The sequence below is a fragment of the Tachysurus fulvidraco genome, chromosome 9, assembly GCF_022655615.1.
Source record: "Tachysurus fulvidraco isolate hzauxx_2018 chromosome 9, HZAU_PFXX_2.0, whole genome shotgun sequence".
NCBI lineage: Eukaryota > Metazoa > Chordata > Actinopteri > Siluriformes > Bagridae > Tachysurus > Tachysurus fulvidraco.
The window spans coordinates 15305713-15326412 of record NC_062526.1 but is presented as its reverse complement, the minus strand read 5'-3'; the positions used below and the strand labels follow the sequence as shown (position 1 = coordinate 15326412).

At 37.6% G+C, this 20700-nt stretch overlaps 2 protein-coding genes across 2 annotated transcripts; one reads left to right on the top strand and one right to left on the bottom strand.

Annotated features, from left to right (window-relative positions):
• Positions 1–6590: 6590 nt before the first annotated feature.
• On the top strand, positions 6591–13651 carry fam219ab (family with sequence similarity 219 member Ab). The gene is made up of 6 exons (XM_047818544.1): positions 6591–6873; positions 10716–10815; positions 11078–11180; positions 11822–11902; positions 12092–12146; positions 12546–13651. Exons 1-6 carry the CDS (start codon positions 6817–6819, stop codon positions 12702–12704), a joined length of 555 nt encoding a protein of 184 aa, XP_047674500.1. The 5' UTR covers positions 6591–6816; the 3' UTR covers positions 12705–13651.
• Positions 13652–14979: 1328 nt separating this feature from the next.
• Positions 14980–19990, bottom strand: klf9 (Kruppel-like factor 9). Its single transcript, XM_027141469.2, has 2 exons — positions 19059–19990; positions 14980–17617 (listed from the first exon to the last, which is right to left on the bottom strand). Exons 1-2 carry the CDS (start codon positions 19393–19395, stop codon positions 17352–17354), a joined length of 603 nt encoding a protein of 200 aa, XP_026997270.1. The 5' UTR covers positions 19396–19990; the 3' UTR covers positions 14980–17351.
• Between the last annotated feature and the right edge of the window lie 710 nt (positions 19991–20700).

Here is a 20700-nt window from a genome sequence, read left to right as displayed (position 1 = left end):
TGACCCATTTCTGATTTGCAGTATGTGTAATACCCTCCCTCTCTCTTAATCTTTGTAATGCATTTTAAAACAGAAATTATTGTGTACATCATCAATACACCATTTTCATTTTGTTTCCCTTTTTGTTTGCCATACATGAGGTTTATGTACCTTTTGCCATATCATGTATCCTGGTCTAAATGCTGCCTCCAAAACAAGCCCACAACACTATTATTTTCCCAGTTTTTCACAGACCTTTGTTGTGCACAAACTGAGCCATAAACTGCAGACTAAAGCGTTGACTGAGGTATTAAACTATAATGAAGTTCAAGCTCAAATTACTTTGTAGTTTAATGCCTAGAGTGCTGAAGATGCACTTCACTTCTCTTTATTACATTCTTTCAGTAATATCCTCTATTTTACACATGGGAGCACGCAGGGCTTAGTTTGCCAGATACCATTCTGGCTCCACTTCCATATTTTGAGCATTATGAACTATGAAGATGAGGGTTGTTGGATACTAGAAGAAACAAACACAATCCTGTTTTCTACCCTAGTATGGAAATGGTCTTTCAGCCCACCATGTTGGGCTGAAAGACACTGCATTAAATCATCCCAGTGGATCATTGCATCATCTAGTCACCGCACACACTTGTCTCTAATATCTGAAGATGGCATGCACCTATTTATAGATATAACATAACGTCAGAAAAGAAACTAACTTCTTCCCTAAACATCATCACATCATCAAATATTACAGATGGGTATACATGGGTTTTAAAACTATAGCTACAGAAATGATACTGTGAACAAGCACAGTAATAGAAATCTGTGATTTGCCTTGCAGCCAGAAATACAGTCAGAACTGCTGTAAATCGACAGCTTCCGTCCAATAAGAACCCGAGACTGTAAGAGCTTTCTCCATCTGGGGAATGTATTTATGAAAAAAAAAATCTCTTATCATGTGATACACTGTGACAGAAGCCTTGTGTAGGTTATCATGTTATTAAACATACTGCACAAAATAATGAACCATTCACCAGGGATTCGAACTTGTAAAAACATGCCATTAAGTATGAAATGTGAATAGAGTGAAAAAGAATGAAATGTTCCAAGTTTCAATTCATTTCGAAGCACCTCGGTTCCATTAGTATGCATTACAGCCATTGAGTTATGGTATCACTGCTTCTCTCAGCTCCACTGCAATTCATTTGATAAAACAACCAAAACAAACATCAAATGCTCACAGAGGGATTTTCACTCAACTTGCAATTTCCAGAAGGGGAAACATGTGCAGACAGGCACGTTAATGAGTTCAGATCAAACACACAGTCATCCAAGGCCCTTACCGCACCGGAACTTGGAAGTTTGCAGAGGAAACATTAATGGAGTTGACTTTTTTCTTTCAGCTTTGAAGCAGACAGATGGACTTTGTAGAGATTTGCTGGTGCACCAGTTCTTCCCTGGGGAACTTTGGTGTCCTGAACACACTCACACACAACAAATATAGGATTACACAATAAGAAAATCTCCCATCTGCGAGGCTGCAGGGTTCAGATGAGTTTACATAAGCCAGATATCCAAAATGAACCAGAATATCCCTTTTCTGTCTCTATCATCCTCTCTCAAACACATGCACAGTATTTACAGCATTCATAGCATTATAGAACAAATCTGGGCTAATTTATACTTCTTATTCATATCAAACTCATCAGACAGAAAGTCAGTTCACCTGCCTGAGGGGTATCACAGAGACATGTCCTAATGCCAGACCTGACAACGATAATAAATCTCAAACTGACGTGCAGTGTTTGATTACAAGGACATTCAGTCAACCGCAGTAACACTTGTCCATTCTTTGACAGTCATACGATTATCTATTTTTTTTTTATTCAGCTATATTATATACAATAACACTTCAATTCAGAAAGGCAGTTACAAGTTTGAACACCAGACATGGAAGGGATAAAACATTTGGGGACATAGCTGTTATAAGAAGATTTTAAATAAATGATAGGTTGGAGTGATGCTCAGTAGTTCACCTCAAGCTTACCTCCTGATAAATGGCTATATTACCACATCACCACTGTATCTTTACAAAATCTCGACCAATCATTCTACTTTTGATTTACATTTTATCATTTGATATAATTAATAAAGGCATACACATAAATTAATAAAATATGGAGGCAAATGAAAGAGATTAAAGCTAGGTTAAGGACAAGGAGTATTGGGGAGCAATAAACAGTACTACTCTATACAAGGTCAATATTTGTTGGTAAAAATTGTTTTTTAAAAATGTGAAAGTAGTTTCAGGTAGATTTTGCACCACTTTAGAAGAAAACTGACTGATGAGCTTTCTTGATCTTCTTGAGACTCTTCACACTCGCTTCTGTTTTTGATGTCTTTCCCTTTATTATGTTGTCTGTCTGCAAAAATGGTGAGCTACATAAGATGATACTTTCCTTGCTGACTTAAACATTTTTTTTCATTCAGGGGATCAGATCAGGTCCAAAAAAGAAGGCAGACAGCAGGAAAACTAGATTATAATGCTAATAATACCACAGAGGTTAAATTGATTATAGGTCACAAGTCAACTTCATTCCATGTTTGGCCACACAAAATACGAACTATTAAAATTATTCAATTTTGAGGATACAATTGTTTAATAACCACATCATAATCACACTGCAAGAAACAACATTCATTCAAAAAAATGTAACTTGTTTTGAAGCTAGTTCAGCTAGAAAGGGATTATTTAAGTAGCTGAGATGCTAATGTCGTGCCACACAAAGTTGCTAGGTGACGCCGCTACTGTTTGAGGTTTGTTTATTAATTTCACGATTTCAGATTTTATACAGTCAAAATGTTGTTTTAATGGATATTAACGACTCAGTGTCAAAATTTGGAGGTTTTAAAAAGATCGATTTATTTCTACCTCAAGTTATACTGTAAATAGCACTTTCACAACCGTCATGTCCGCTGCTTTTTTTTTTTCATTTAAGTGAAAAGACATTAATTAAAACTTGTTCCTAAATAAAATAAAATAGAAACAAAAAATATGTCAAGGCAAGATCCATAAACTGAATGGAAAACATAAAACAAAAAATGTTGAGAAGCACCATACGAATTCTAACAACAACAAAGCAAAACAACACACTAAACAACTAAGGTGAGAAAACACAAAACCTACTGTATAATAAAAAACTAATAAGGAATAATGAACAAGTGCGAATTATCACAGGAATAAGTCAAAGGAGTTTAAAATGCATTCTAGGATGCCCCCTGGTGGCATGGTGGTGAAACTACTTTTTAATTTCAAGCAAAGTTCTAGCATTTTGCTGTCCGTCTGCATACACATTATTTCAGAGTAAATAGAGAGAAATTTCCATTTGAAAATTTTATTCCAGCCATGTAATGAACATTTTGACATATGGTATCTTATTACAAACTCAGCTGTTTAGGTTTATGTCCATTTGCTCATGGGATGTACAGTAGCTACCCATTAACCTGACATAAGCTTGACATTAGTTATATGAGAAATCATATTAGATAGCTAGGCTTTTGTTTTGTAAGATTTTCTTCATTCAAACTGACTGTTTTGACTGCTGCATTTGTTAAAGTGCCTTATTATGAAACATGATTTTATGCACTTTAAAAAGTAAACTTTTCCAGGTCAATTTGAGAAAATATTTTATGTTATTGGCACAAACATTAAAATTTGACCAGTTGGGTTATTTCAAACTGCTACAAATATATTATTTATTCATTTCCGTCTTCCAAAATGCCTAAGCAGTGAATTTTTCTGAATATCTGGTACATGTGTACCATGTTGAGGCATCATTTGGCATCCTCCAAGTGTAAAGAAGCAGAAAAGCAAGCGACATGAAAAAGACATATCAAGCATGTGAATGTTTAAGGGAGAGAGAGAGAGAGAGAGAGAGAGAGAGAGAGAGAGAGAGAGAGAGAGAGAGAGAGAGAGAGAGAGAGAGAGAGAGAGAGAGAGAGAGAGAGAGAGAGAGAGAGAGCAGAACTTTTGTTCAGAACAAAACACAATGCTTGAATACAGTGGTTGTATTTAGAAATGCTGCAAACACCCTCACATGGATACATACAACTAAATGAAAAGCTTGGAGCATGTGGTGCTCTAAAATGCCCTGAATGACCACACACATTCACAAGTGAAAGCAAAGACTAAAGGCCTTTGGAATAGTCCAGATTAAATGCTAATGATGAGGAAAACTACACACCCTAGTTAGCAGCAAATTAGTAACATTTACTTTTGCTCAGAGATACAGCTTATTCCTGTTCTGTATACAGGAATGTTTTCAAAATGTAAGCTAACTTCATGTATCTGATTTTGTCAGAAACAGGCACAGTCAGCTCAGCCAGGAACAAAGTTACTGAAACTGATATCTGCTAAAACCTCGTACTTCAAGACTGATTACCTCAATTGTAAAATGTATTCATTATTAAGAACTCAATACCTTTTAACAATTAAATGTTTTTTCCCTCTTATACATTTTACCATATAAATTTCCAGGTCACAGATGTACTCATTTAATTCTATAATGCCTCATGGTATATTGATAATCTCTTTGTAGTTGACACCACTAATCCTCTAATCCTTTTTATCCAGTGTCACAGAGAAGACAGTAAGCTCCGTTTTGAGTCTGGATTCTCTTTGAGACTTCTCAGGGAGGTGTTTTCCCATCATTGTGTCTGTTTCACTCATTAGGGATCCAAATCATTTCAAGAGCTATAGAAATAAGATGGAATTGAATGCCTGACCCAATATTTTCATTCAATTTGTCCGTTTTTTTATTGTTGTTTTTTTTTTTTTTTTTTACAAGATTCTCAACCTTCCTCTGCTTGCTTCTAGGTTTAGTTGGTATTCTGCTTCACTTTTAATGTATCTTCTAAACAAATCCATGACAACATAGACAACTAACAATATGGATTTTGGAGAAAAATGTTAAATATGCTTCAAAAAAAAAAAAAAAAAAGAATCTTGAGCTTGAAACTTTTTAATCCCAATTATAATGTCCACTCCCCAACACTTCATCAAAATCATTAAACCAAGAGACATATTTTAATTAATTGCATGCCTTTGGGACTGCCTGAAAAATATGTGCTTTTGTATGTTTTGACAGCTTGTGTGTTTTGATAGATTATATTACTTTAGTGGGACGGATTTCCATTTAAATTGGTGCACCCAAAGTCCTCAGTGTTTAATTAATACTTGTAGTGTTCTTTATATTGATTACCGTTTGAAAAGAATACCTACTCCATTTATATAAATCCAGTATGACTGTAGAGTTAGTAGATGTAGCATCAGCACATTTGGCAGGATTTTGACAGTTTATTTACCAACAGTCATCACTGTTCTGCGTGAGGACTCCACAGAGTGATTTATTAATGATATATCCAAAATCCATCTAGACTGTTACATAAATATGAGATCCGAGACTTTATGAGACACAATCCATGGGAATGTATTTAGCTCCCTCTGCTGACTGATTTGAAGCAGAATAACACTAATGATGGTGGTCAAAAGGTTTCATCTCATGCTGTGTGGTTTTCTGCAATGACTAAACTATTAATGTATTTGAATATTTTGCTGGAAGTCTATAAAAGTATGTGTGGAAAAACGATTTTCTGAAGGAAGAATAAACACGAGTAATTGGTAAGAGTGTATATTATAATTGCATTATTCATTGCTTTTACCGGTAGATATTGTCACAAATCAGCTTTTCAGAAATTGATGTAGATTTACTCCTAATGTTAGAATGGCAAATAAATTGAAGATGCCAACTATGGTCTTTGAGGACAACAACCTCCTAATCAATACACAATTGTTGGACTTTATATGACTGTAGAAAGAACATTATTAATAATAACACTCTCCGGGGCTACAGTATAACAATGATTAATCACACGCTCCAGTGTCACCCAAATGAGTATTTTTTCCTCTTTAATCTAAGGGTTTTTCTTTGACCACAGTCACCTTAGTCAAGAAATTGACAGAAATGAATGTACCTACAACCATGGCACATGTGCTCAAAATCGACTAGTCTGGATAATGCTTCAAATAAAATAGTTATGTTGTTGTGTTATTACGTCTGCTGTATCACATTTGTAATTTTACGAGATTCAGAGGTAGAAGGTAAGGAGGGCAAGAATAGCTGTCCAAGGTTCTGAAAATAATTTCTGCTGCAGGTGTGTCCAGCAGGTTGCTTCTTTATAGCCACATGACCAAAACCACATAAACCAAATTTCAAAAAATGGGATGTTAAGTAAGCGCATATGGCAGTGATGCATGGGCAGTTGTCAACATACCTTTATAATAATTTTGTCACTCACGCATATGCAAGGGTAGGGCAGCGTTCAAATAAAATGAAACTAATCTAATCATCAATACTAGAAGCAGGTTACATGATAACATATGGTGCTGTCTAAAGAAGCATAAATATGTGAGTGTACTGTGTTAATCTGCAGAACCACCTTTTGGGGGAACACCGCTGTAGGGAACCGGAAGTGGGCGGGTCAAATCTTAAACGCTTTCCTCTGCACTGCGCACTAGGTAGCGTGTTGAATTCGGTTATTTCAGACCCTATGTAGGGAGCGAGGGGACATTCGGGACGCAGCCACCGTTTTATCAACCGACCGCTGGGATGAAGGAGAGACGGGGGCATCCTCGGGTCTGAACTCATATTTGAAGATAAGAACATCGCGATTGAGACCTCGATTCACTACGTGTGTTTGTGTGTGTTTATGTGTGTGTTTGTTTTGTTTTGTTTGTTTGGATTGTTGATTAAGAAGAGCATCTGAGCCAAAATGATGGAGGAGATCGACCGATTCCAAGTGCCGACCGAAGCTGAGATGCAGGCCTTGGTGAGTAAAAGATCAGTGTCACAAATGATAACATATTAAATATTACTATCATGACGTATCAGTGATGTGTGCAGATTGTTACAGTATGGGAATAAAATCCGGTTGTTATCTGAATGTTGTCCGGTCGCAGAATCCAATCACAGCTGTCGATGTTTGGAAATGCATCGCATGGGGCGGAGATATCACTAAATATATGATTCCAATCATTAATTCGTATGCTTAATTTTTATTATACTGATCAAAATGACTTAGTAGTAAATCTGATATTTGATCAGATGTTCTGTGTCACTGGATGTGCTGATGCGGTGATGCGACAGCCATAAAATATGGTGTTTCCGTCTCCTGAAGCTTCAGCATCCAGCTTCTCATTCAGGCCAGACTGGGAGTGTATTACCACTGTCTGCAACCCACACACACACACACACACACACACACACACACACACACACACACACACACACACACACACACACACACACACACACACACACAGAGCCTGCAGTGTAGCCATACCGCTTCATTGTGTGACTCTTCAGGGTGGGATGATTGTCTTCAATCTTCCTGACTTCATCTTGTCACTTTACTGCTGTGTTCTTGCTGCTGGTTTCTTCTAGCTGCCGGCATTTTGAAACAGATTGAAAAAAATGCAGGCCTGATGCTTTCCTGCAAACCCAAAATAAACTAATGCAACTTTCAAGCCATAAGCAAGACATGACTCAAGATTCGAGACCAAAAGAAAGCATCAGGGTGATTCTGTGTACTGGAATAATCTTACTCATACACTAGCTCTTAAAATCTCTCTGGAGGATAGAAGACATACTATTACTATTAATATTAATATTTTGAGTAAACTCTTACAGACTGAATTAGCATATATTTGCTTGCTGTGCTAAATGAAATCTTAATGTGTTGATTTGTGCGAAGTTTGGTTGAGGCTGTCTGTGAGCTAATGATCGCATGGCCATTAACCCTCAACTACTTGGCCTGTATCACTTGTATTCTGCCTCAGTGATGTATTGCATTGTATAAAATCATCAGCCAAATGAGGAAATTCATCTCACAATTGAGAATAACCATTCCAATGCCATGGGCATTAAAATATAGTGGTTTTCCTTTTGCTTCACTCTTCTGAGAAGGCTTTCCTGTAGATTTTGTAAAGTAGCTGTTAGGACTTGTGCACATTCAGGTATAAGAGCATTGATTTTGGGTTTGTCTCTGATTTTGACTCTGCCCTTAACACACCATGTCTTTATTGAGCTTGCTTTGTGCACAGAAGCATTGTCAGAAGCATTGAGCCTCTTAGTTCCATGAAGGGAAATTATAAGCTACAGCATACTTTATAGACAATTGTGTGCTTCCAACAGTTTGAGGAAGAACCACATATAGGTGTGATGGTCAGTTTTATTTTTCAGCTGTAAAATCATTGCAGTTAAAAACTGATAAACATATGATTTGTGTCATTTTACATTATTTAAAAAAATACCAGTTCTTCAAATGAACATTTTGACACAAACACTGATTCTGAAACTGATAGCATACAACATAGAAACTTGTGGCCATTAACAGAGCTTTCCTTCGATGGAGTATGTTTTGTCTACAGCAGCTTCTGAAAATCTTTCCTGAATCTGATGAACCAAAAATTTTACACAGAGGTTTAAGTCTCAGTAGTGTATGAAAAAGAGACTGGATCAGACAGTGTCAGGTTGAGAGAGTGTGGAAGTGGGATTAATGAAAACATTTTTCTGCTATCCACCTGCCTTGCAGTTTTTTAACCAACCCAACTAGTTGAGATCGGATTAATTCATTTATTTATTAAATCATAAAGTCATAATTTATTGCTTTTAATTCCATTAAAATGATTATCTCAGTATATAACATTCCTCTTGTGAATGTTCTCTGTGGCTCAACAAAAATGAATCAGTTTCCAAAGTAATTTTATTAAATATCCATTTGTTAGTATGTCAATTAGGCTTTGTGATCACAAAAGGTTACAGTTATGAACTTTATGATGAAAAATGAACAGTGCCTTAAATTATATCAGCAGCAAAGAACAAAATGATGAGAATTATCTGAAAGAAATAATGCCAATAATTGTGGCTTGTTTTGTATTTTTGTATCTTTGTAGTAATCTGGTTTGTTTTTTCTTGGCTAATGGCATGTAGGATTTGTGTTTGAGCCTCTGCGACTATGCAGAGGTCCTCAATAAATTATTTTTTATGGACTGAACGTTCCAATCTGTTCCAATCTGTTGGTTTTTTTTAAATACATTTATTTATGGCTTTAATCACCAAGATACATAAAACTGGAGGTCAAAACAAATAGTTTTTTGAGGGCCCTTCTCATATAAATCACCTGTCTGAGTAACCATGGATTTTGAAGTTGAGAAATAAGACAGAGGAGTTTACCATCATTATGTTTTACACTCACGATCGAAATTCCCATTAATCAGATATTTGCTGAGCAGCAGATTCTGATGAAATGGCCACAGAGTACCTAGTTATATGGTGGGATTTTTATTTGGTGTCCTGTTCACCTTCCCACCGCCCTCCTATTTCATATCTTTTCAAATTTCTAAAGACTGCAACATCTATTAAAGCTATCTGTCATGACGCGGGGTAAGGAAGCGGACCCAAACGCAGGATAGCAAAACAAACAGGGTTTAATAACAAAGGGAACATGAAACAGGACATGGACTGAAGACAGGACAGGACAACAGTAGATTCCTCGATGCACAAGGCAATGCGGCACAGTTAAATAGACACGGTGATCACAATAGCTCACAACGAGCGACGTCCACATCCGAGCAGGGGGAATGAGCCACGTCCACAGCAGAGCCGACGGGCCGAGCGCCACCCCCGACGCACCGCGGCCAGTCCCACCTCTCAGAAACCAGAAACCAGGAACGGGGAGGGAGGGCGGGGAAGAAAGAAAAAAATCCTCCACAGAACAGAAAATCCATAGGGACAAAAAATACGGGCCTGCAACACCCCCCACGAATAGGAAGTGGGGCGACGTCCTCCACGGAAATCAAATGTGAACCGATGCCCCCCACCAGACAAATGCGGGGCAATGTCACAGGACACTGAAAAAACAAAACAAAACTCTGGCTGGCGACATGGCCCGCAACCCAGAAGTGAGGCGGCGCCCCCACTGAGAAACCGGCAGGACAAAGACAACAGTAGATTCCGCGATGCACAAGGCAATGTGGCACAATTAAATAGACACGGTGATCACAATAGGAAACAGGTGTGTAGACAGGGAGGAGCAGACGAAGGCGGGGCAGACACGTGACGAAGAACGTAAACAGATGCATATGGCCAAAGTCCAGGCTGAGTCATGACACTATCAATTTAATTAAATTTTTAATCAGATTATTTTCTATTAACAAACCTCTTAAGGCAGACCAAATGCAAGAGAATCTCATTAAAAAAGTCATTAAAAAAGAACACAGAATAGCTTAAGGGCATATTGTACAAACAAAGTACAACTTACACAAATGACAGATGACAGTATCGTTAGTGCTTATAGTATGGTTTGCTTTCAATAAAGATATTGTGATTTTTTGTTTTGTTTTGCTCAGCTGTCGATTCATTTCAAATGTTTATATTATTGCACTTGTTCTAATACATTATTGTTTCTATAGTAACAGCCCCTTCACAGAAACTTGAATGGCATACACTCCACATTATTATAATTATTGATTAACATGAGCAATTATTTTTTTCTGTAAATATAACTAATGTTTTTCACTTCATAGTTAAAATACACTTTATTGATTTTTGCTTATAAACAAATCTTGGTCACGGGTTATGTATGATGGACTGTTGAATTAATCGTTTCAGGATCCAGCATCCTCCACTGCATCTGAGGGAGACTCGGACACAAGAGAGAGTGAGCCAGCAACCCTCAACTACAAACCGTCACCCCTGCAGAGGAAAATAGGTATGCATTCTAGGTGACCTGAAAAACAACCTCTAACACTGAAGTTTGTCATGTTTAAAGAGCCAATGCAAACCCTGTCACATACAATTCGACTGTAAATTGAGTTACGTTGCTCACAAGCTATTAAACATGTAAATAGGCCAGATTCTGTTTGAAACAGAAAAGGCCAGAAGCCTTTTTTAAATAGCGATTAGCTGAGCTGGTGAAATGCTTGACAGAGCAGTGTGTGTTATTATTTATTTATTTATTTATTTTTTTGTAGAAAAACAACGAGAGTTGGCCAGGAAGGGATCGCTGAAGAACGGCACAGCAGGGAGTCCAGTAAATCAGCAGCCCAAGAAGAACAACGTCATGGCCAGAACGCGGTGAGAACAGGAATTTATTTTACACTGAATTCTCAAATTAGAGATGAAGCTGCTTGTTTGGGTAGCATAGCAACCTAAAATAGCTGAACGTAAAATATTTATCAGTACTGGTTGGTTTTTAACTGTTTCCCAACTAATGGTCAAGTCTACCAGTTGTCAGCTCTCTTTTTACAGTAGATATACTCTCTCTCTCTCTCTCTCTCTCTCTCTCTCTCTCTCTCTCTCTCTCTCTCTCTCTTTATTATTCTGTGTAATGATGCATTTTTTTTAATGACCAATAAAAGTCCTGGATAATCCCAATTTTAACTGTTCAAGTAGAGAATCCAGTGAAAACAGACAGTAGAATTGTATTGTATTAGATATCTGTATTGTGAATTAGATGTCATCTAAGTATCACTTTCACTGTCAACTTTGCTAAAACTCATTTTCTTTTGCCAAGCATGGTGAGTGGCCAAGTATGAAACAACAAATAGACCAAGTATCTTTATTTCTATTTAAAATCAATTATCAGTAAAACTGGTAAACTACTAGCAAACCTGCTTCCATTTGACACTGATCCAGAAAATGGTCTTTCCATCTTGGTTTGAGGTTTAAGAAATAATATGAATTTGTACACTTGCTCACTGTCTTTGTCTTGTCAGGCTGGTGGTTCCCAACAAAGGATACTCCTCCTTAGACCAAAGCCCAGATGAGAAACCGTTAGTTGCTTTAGACACAGACAGGTATATCATTCACAAGTCTTCCCACAAGCCACATGTTAAGTGTCTATATGGTTGATATAGACTATATGTTGTCTATATATAATATATATATATTATAGTCTAATCTCTCTCTCTCTCTCTCTCTCTCTCTCTCTCTCTCTCTCTCTCTCTCTCTCTCTCTCTCTCTCTCTCTCTCTCTCTCTCTCTCAGTGATGACGACTTTGATGTGTCCAGATACTCGTCATCGGGATACTCCTCTGCTGAGGTGAGATAGCCATGTACCTACAGTAGGATGCATGCATTCTGTACCTAGGATTATACATTAATATATCTTGATCCACAAACACACCGTGAAGCCTCCAAAAAAAGTTGAACTGTGTTTCACTCATTAGAATGTCTTCTAATGCTAAAGGACAACTACACAACTTCTTGATTTAAGAATTCATTTCAAGAGAGAGTTTTTTAAAGTTCACATTGAAAGAGAACATATAGTCTACAAAATCTGTAAACCTTGATAACCAGCATAACAACAGACTATGCTGGTATCGATAAAAGGTTTTTATATGATAATTGATACATGTAACGTGGTCAAACATCTAAACACAAGCTAAGAAGAATCAGAAAGTAAGTAATAGCATTTAGCAGCATCTGCTTTCTTCCACAGCAAATAAATCAGGACCTGAATATCCAGCTGCTGAAGGATGGATACAGGTTGGATGAGATCCCTGATGATGAAGATCTGGACCTCATCCCTCCAAAATCGGTGAACCCAACCTGCATGTGCTGTCAAGCCACGTCTTCATCTGCCTGCCAGATCCAGTAAAATTTCTCTCTTTCTTCTCCTCTTTCTTTCTTTCTCTTTCTCTGTCTGTTCTTCTTCTTGTACCCTTATAAAGACATTTAATCCACATTATGGCACGAAATGTACAGGTAATGGTATGATCAAAATGGTGTATAGGAAATCCTGAACAAACACACACACAAACACACCTGCGATAATAATTAATGTTATGACTATTATTATTGGTAGCGTCCTCCTATGGTAGGATGCTCTGTATGCTAGTTAGCTAGGAGGAAATTATGTGTAAAACCTCCTCGTGGACGTTGTGTAATGACAATTGGAGGTTAAAAATTGATTTAACTGTGCATAAAACACTTGGTGATACTAGCGCCGATTTATCAATTGTAATACCTACTTCCATGTTGTATTTCTCATTTTATGTTTGTCGTCTTTGTTTTTTTTTCTTTCCTTTTTTGTTAACATTTTGAACGGACAGATGTATTGTACGTGCTTAAGGATGTTGCCAAGACACTGTTGAGTTTCATTTCTTGTGCTAGTTGTTCATTTGCGACACTAAACGCAGCATTGTGTAGCATGTATGGAAAACGTTGCACTTTGTTTTAGATTTTTTTGTCTATAGTTTTTTTCACACTTATTCTGAGATTCACCATAAATGGCCATTCAACAATTTGGAGACGAATGTATTAATTAAAAAAATAAAAAGCATATCGAGCTGGCTACTAAAATGCAATATAGCTTATATTATATAAAAAAGACACTTAGTTAGCATCATTTGGTCGATCTTTATTTGATGTTACACACCTAATATCAGTATGCTGTAAAATGCTACCTAAAGTTCGTACACACACTTTGGTGTGAGTGACTGTTTCTCATTTTCCGTTTACGTGCTGTGTTCTGGCTTTTTTGACTTCCTTCACACAGGAAGAAACATTTATGACTATGGTAATAAAAATGGCTATTTACTTGTGTTTTATGGATTGTGAGCAATGTGATATGGCTGTGAAAGAACCATGTCAACTTTTAAATGATCTGAAGGGCATTACTTTATCAAAGTAAATGGAAATTTTTTGGAGGTAGAGTCAACATGGCTTCCGTGGAGGTAGAGTCACAAAATGGTGGACAAACCCGTAAATGTGAATGTAAAATCTACACAGGGTCAATAAGTTACATAATATTTAAAAAATATATAATCTGATTTCTTTCTATTGAGTTCCAAATTTGATCTATTTATATGAAAAGAGCTACAGTAGTAAAAGTTTTTCTTTTCACTCATGCTGCTAGATTATCAAGATTATCTTCTCATAGTCTGAAGGAAAGACTTACTAATTTTCTTAATGAGAACATTGACAAAATGGTGGATTAATACATCTACAATCAAGGTCCAAAACTCCTCAAAATGTAAAAGTGGATTTTTTTTTTATTTGGTTTCACAGACTATTCTATAGACCTGCATATAGCTTGTAAAACTTGTAAACAGTGACAAAATGGCAGATGTTCCAGATATCATCATCGGCATGACAGGCTCAGTTTATGTCCTAACAGTGTAGATGTAGATTGTTTGCTAATTGTCATGATGTCAACACTGCATTTTAGCCTACATGAGGAGATTTTAAAAATCACCACCAACAGGGGGCAGTGTTTTATAATTAAAAACTGATTGCTGTAACTCACTGAAGGATGGCTGAAAGAAGCAGATAATCAAAGAATCATCACACTGAAAAGTTGTCAATTAGCCAAAGAGCCGCTGACGCTGTCAGATTTGCTTTTATGTCTCCAGCAACTCCATTGATGCATGACAGCTGAAGAAAATAACAAAAGTTTGTTTAATAAAACCGTATACTGCTGTAAACTTCTCAGTCCTGAATGGTCAGAGGCTTTGCCAGAACTTGTTCTAGTATGTTATGATTTTGTACATTTAACAGTATCAGTGCTTCGTAGCACTCCATAGGTTTTCCGCCACAGGAAAGTTGCATTTTTGAGGAAAAAGACTTGTGAGGTAATGACTGTTTATAGCTGCTACAATTTTGGCCATTATGCAACACTAAATGTCACTCTAAACAGGTAAAAGTTTAAGTGGGTATTCTTTAATAAATAAACCATTGTTAGCATTGTCATATTGCTCAATATAAGTGAATGAAATTGATATAAAGATAATTACCATTGTTGTGTATGTATTTAATTAAATATATAGTAAAAATAACTAGGAGTGACGAAGAACAATCAGAAAATGTTTGGAAAGATGATTGAAATATTACTCAATGATCAAATTGTAAAAAAAAAAAAATGCCTACACTGGTCATCTTTTAATATGTTTAAATTTTATATTATCAGAAAAAATGACATTCTGTTGAAAATAATACAGCAAAATGGAAAGGCTTTCCATATTATCACGTATACAGATGTGGTAGGTGTGCAAAAACAAAACCACAAAGCGTCTGTCAGTGGTTAGTTCAGTCCATTCTACATTCATTACAATGAAGTTAATACAATGTCAGAAAGGAAGCAGTGTAATTTTACATTCTCAAAATGTCAAAAGCATAAACAGAACATTAAAATTCGAACATATAGAAATATACGTCTGTTTCTTTAAAACGTATTTACAGAAGTGGGAGCCTATATTAAAGCACTAACCAAACACACTAATATTAGTCGTTAGTACTGTTGTCATTCACCTGGTGGCTGCTTTTATATCAAAGTCACAGCATTGAATATTTCAAGTAAATTATGTAAATGAAGTTTTGTGCAACATCAATCTTACTAGAATCCAAAAATATAAACAAATAAAATAAAATATGCATCCTTTTCCTTGCCACTCAATAAACCAGAAGATGATGTTTTCTAGCAGCTAGGGGCTAAGACTAGACTGACCTTTAGCTTCTGTATTATTTTAAACAAGCCATTGTCTCCTTAAGTTGCAAAAAAAGTGCACCTGCTTTAAGGGTGTTCTACAGTTTGTTAAATTATACTTTGTCTTCTTTTAGCAGAATCATGTCAACTTGCAAGCTAGCAGCTACTGTTACTGGACATAACATGGAGTCTTGTCAGTTTTTATTTCCTTTCAGATTTGATTTCCTTTCAACTGTGCAATTTCCTTTAAACACACCCAACGTGTGCTTAAAGAAACTGCTTTACATCCCAACTAGCCAACTAGCTACCAGACACAGCTATATTAATTATGAAGCATTTTAGTGTTCATGCTTACATTTAATGGCTATATTCACCATATTCCTGAAACTCAAGTTATATAGTCATGCTTACACCAACAAAGGCAAATATCAACACTTAAAATGGCTTACGGTGGGGATTATTCTACAAGCCAATAAGGGCACTTTAAAGGCAGTATTGAATTACAGCCCGATATATTATGTATTATTACAAACAGATAGAAACAGTGTAAAAAAGATCCCACACATTCCCCTGTAGAAACAACATCACTGAAAGGAGAAAGAGGAATATGGGTGTGGAACTAATACATAAATACACATTATTTTACAGTCTGAAAATGATACAGATGAACAGCATATGATCTGAATGAAGTCATACCTGCCTTTTGTAATAAAATGGCACAATTATTGGATCCACATAGTCTGCTACACAAATAGTTTTTCTTATTCTAATAACAATGAATGCCAGTTAATGCAATGCAGTTTTGTGACTTTTCCACATATAAGTAGTCATCAGATTTAGCTAACATTAGCCATTAGCTTGTACTATTCACACAGAATCATGATTTGACTTAATTTACCATCTTAAATGTTTATAGACCTGACCATTCATGGAAAAACTCAACTAAAGAATATAACGATTTGCTTTGTCAGACATTTGATTTATTCGGTGCTCAGAACAATCATTTATCGTTTTTAAGAGGCAAGGTCAAGAGGAAGAACAAAACACATCCAAGAAAATGGAAGTGATTCAGGTTTTCCAGACTTGACGCCTCCATGATACAATGTTCAACTATACTGTGAGGTTTTGTTAATGTTTATAGGTTGCAGTGAGCACCACAGTGTCCTAAATGGGTTTGAGGAAGACTTGTTACCTACATTAGATTTGATGTTTCAGTCAAAACTAAAGAAACAAATATACTAGTTGATTAAATAGAAATGGTCTTAGGGGAATTGTGTACTTTTTTTTTCTTATTTCCAGGCATTTACTGACGATCAATATTTTCTATGAACAACAACAAAAAAATGAACATAAAATCCACTGTAACTGATTCTTTGCATTTGACATGGAAGTAGTCATGTGCTGATAATCAATGAGTTCCTTCGTATACAGTGACAATAAACCTGGCTTCATTCTTGAATTTTACAAGAATTGGTCCGTTTTGGATTTACGTGAAAAATTCTGATATTTTCTTTAATGCTTAACCATCACAATTATTGTAAACCATGAGAATAGTTTAGGTGACTAGATTTTATATCAGCACACACCTACACTTCTGCCACTGTGCTCATCAACCAGTCACCTTACATATACCCACACTTCACTGCTATCAGTTTAGCAGATTACATGTGTGAAAGAGGTTAAGCATTTATTCACCTGACGCATATGGATAACCTGAAAGCTCAGACTAGAGACGGTTACAAAATGTTCGGCATTGTACACATCAGAAGGGTGTGCAGATCCTATACCAATCAGTAAGTTGTTTTTAAAAAGTTCTGAACATCACTCGGCATCTCCGGAGCCAGAGGACGAGGTTGAGGCTGAAGAGCGGCGTCTACGGCTGTTGGAATTACAGAGCATGCTGGGATGGAAGCCGTCATGGCGGCGCGCATGCTTGGTCAGGTGGTCGCTGCGCATGAAGCACTTGGTGCAGAGGGGACAGGCGAAGCGTTTCTCTCCTGTATGTGTACGGAAGTGGCGAGTCAGCTCATCTGATCTGGAGAAACGCTTGATGCAGCTGGGCCATGTGCACTCAAATGGTCTCTCACCTAAAGAGGGAGGAGAGAGAGAGAGAGAGAGAGAGAGAGAGATTCAGTACACTGTGTTCCGAACATAGCTGTCTGGGGATTTCTTTTTTCTGGCCATAGTGATTCACACTTCAATGATAAATGTATCTGGTTTGTACAGATAAATTTGTTCTGCCATAAGCACACTTGATAATGACTGTAGTTTAATATGTTGGCACTAAGCTGGGATATTAAGGAATAAGTGCACTGGCATTCAAAGGAAGATACATAACTATAAAACGAACAGCATTAAGACAAAATTGGACCACTGTTGTGCCTTTACAAGATTTGTAACAAGCGAACTAAACAAATAAACCTCAATGGATAGGTGGATATACAGACTAAAGTCCCTCATCTGCTGTACAGGCAAAGGAGTTAATCACTGTTTAATCTCTGGTTTATGAGCACTCAATAAACCATAAAGCATCTTGTTATTGGAAAGTCAGTAAAGAAGCCACGTGCACTGGGTGTGTACAACAGGTCATATAACATGTATGTGAAAGGGTGACGTCATCTTTTCAGATTACTATAATGCACTATATATGGTCAGGTTATATAACAACAACAACAACAACAACAACAACAATTATTATCAAACAAATATTGTTTTGTCACTATTTATAAAAATACCATGACGCAACCCTGTATTACTTCACTTCGTTGTCCTGCCAAAACACATCGATTATGAAACTGCTGTTCTGTTCCCGGTGTAACATTTTGTCACAAACACACAGTGCACCCTGCCCACGGCCACGCCCCTTTCCGCGTACGACCACGCCCCCTTCCATATTGTGACACCTCTCAGCATGCGGTTACGCCCCTTAATCCTGTCGCCACGCGTTGTTTCCTTTCCACGGTTAGATTGAACCACAAGTCCCAAAACGTCAAAGAAGCAATCCGAGTAAAAATCTGACGTGTCCTCGAACATATTAAACCTCTACGTTTGTCATACTGCGACGTTACAGACAGTCGGGGTATTTTTTTACCCCTAATAAACATTCACATAATGTCTGGACACGTTACTTTTATACTAAAATGTGTCAAAAATAAGAAGAGCTTTATTATTAAACAGTTTCAGACTCGAACGTGTAAAATTCCTAAAGACAAGTCCACGTTTTCAGCACGTGGCACGCGCTACCTATATCATGTTGCCAGATCGTGTAAGTTTACCCAAAACAGCATTATTTTAATCGGTTAGAGTAAATAGTCCATACATATAACACGTTGGTGTTGATTACATGTTAGATAAACTTATCTTAGATATACGCACATGTATTATTTATATAGTGGGTTTGTAGTGATACCTATTAAAAGGCGTTGTCCACAGATGCAGGATTGTGTCTGTGCTATATGGCAACCTACAGTCAGTTCAATAACATCAAAAAGGGATTTATATTATGGAATCATTTAATCTAATACGTACCAGTGTGTACACGGCAGTGTGCTTTCAGGTGTGATGATTTTCCGTAGATTTTGCCACATCCAGCATAGGGGCATCGGTGCTTCTTCACGGCGTTTTGTCGGCTGCGTCCCCGCCGCTCGCTCGCAGCCGTTCGGCGCTTCTCCAACACGCCGGATTGACCATTTGCGGCGCTTTCTACGGAGCCCTTAGGACAGACTCCGCCGCATCGGTTCAAGTCCAGCAGGATCATAGCCACCATTAGCAGCGTGCGGCTCTCCTGACTCTCCATCTCCGCCTCCACATCCGCTCCCTCCGTGGAGGACAAAGCGCGTGTCGCGGCAAAATCCACATCCGTCATGATTATCTGGTGGTTGCTTTCGAGACCAGGCAACTAAATGGCAACAAGTTAAAGATGTCCGGAAGAAAAGAAAACCAAAACACAAATGTAGCTTTTCTTCTTCTTCTTGTGCAACTCGTTTATCAGAGAATAGATGTGAGCTCGAGGAAACGTGGTGTCCACTGCACGCGCGTCTGTGATTATCTGTGGAATATAGAACTCTTTTTGTTTACGTCAAAAATAACTCTTTTGTACGACTCTTGTACAATTTCCAGGCGTGTGTCGGGCAAATCCCAGAGTCGTGCCTTTGCCTTGCTAGTTTTCCTCATAACTGCGTCAAAACTTGTGAGCGCGCGCCGCCGCAGTGTTTTCGCTGTTCTCTTTCTCAAAAGAAACAATTTCGCGGAATCCCAGGGCGTCATCGCTACACCGCGCTCTGATTGGTCACTTCCGGAACGCTGTCCCACGCGCTACCAGGAATCCCCATGCAAAAGGCGGAAATATGGCTCGTGCTGTCCAATCACGCTCTCTTCGAGCGGGCCCTTGTACTAGCTCTCACCCGGAAACCAGAACATTGATGCTGTGTCCTAAACCGTACTCAAGCGCGCTTAAGCAGTACGCTAAAGCAACTACGGCAACATATAATTTGTGCTATAACCTTATATATCCTGTATAACCTTGTATATCCAGTACAATTACATCCGCTCAGGGGAGTAAAAGAAAGAAAGAAAACTAAAATGAAAGATACAAACAAAGTAGTAGATTATAATGGAGCCCAGAATTGTACACTTTTTTTGCATTGGCTTTGGCTTTCTGACTTACACGTGGACTCTTGCAGGTGTATAGTAAGAACAGTAGGTCAGTAGCAGGCATCTACGTGAGGAAACATGGAGGGGAACGAGTGGAACAGGACCCATTTCTCAGTAATCCACCCATCACTGTTCTTGGAAAGTGAAATTATTTACATACAAGAAGTGACATAGCACGTATGCAAACACCAGACAAGGCACACACTGCAATTCTATTTGTTTTCTTTTGATTATGAAGTTATGAAAACAAATTATGTAAAACAATCGGATTAATGTTGTCTACGTAACCTGCGTGTTAAACGTTCACGTTTAATAACGAAGCTCAAGGGCCACCTATACGTGGAAGTCTACGTGCCACACACACACACACACACACACACACACACACACACACACACACACACACACACACACACACACACACACACACATTTATTTATTAACATACTTCTACTTGTATTCCTGATTCACTATTTAAACTAAATGCTCCCCCCGTTTACCTCCACTCCTCTGTCGT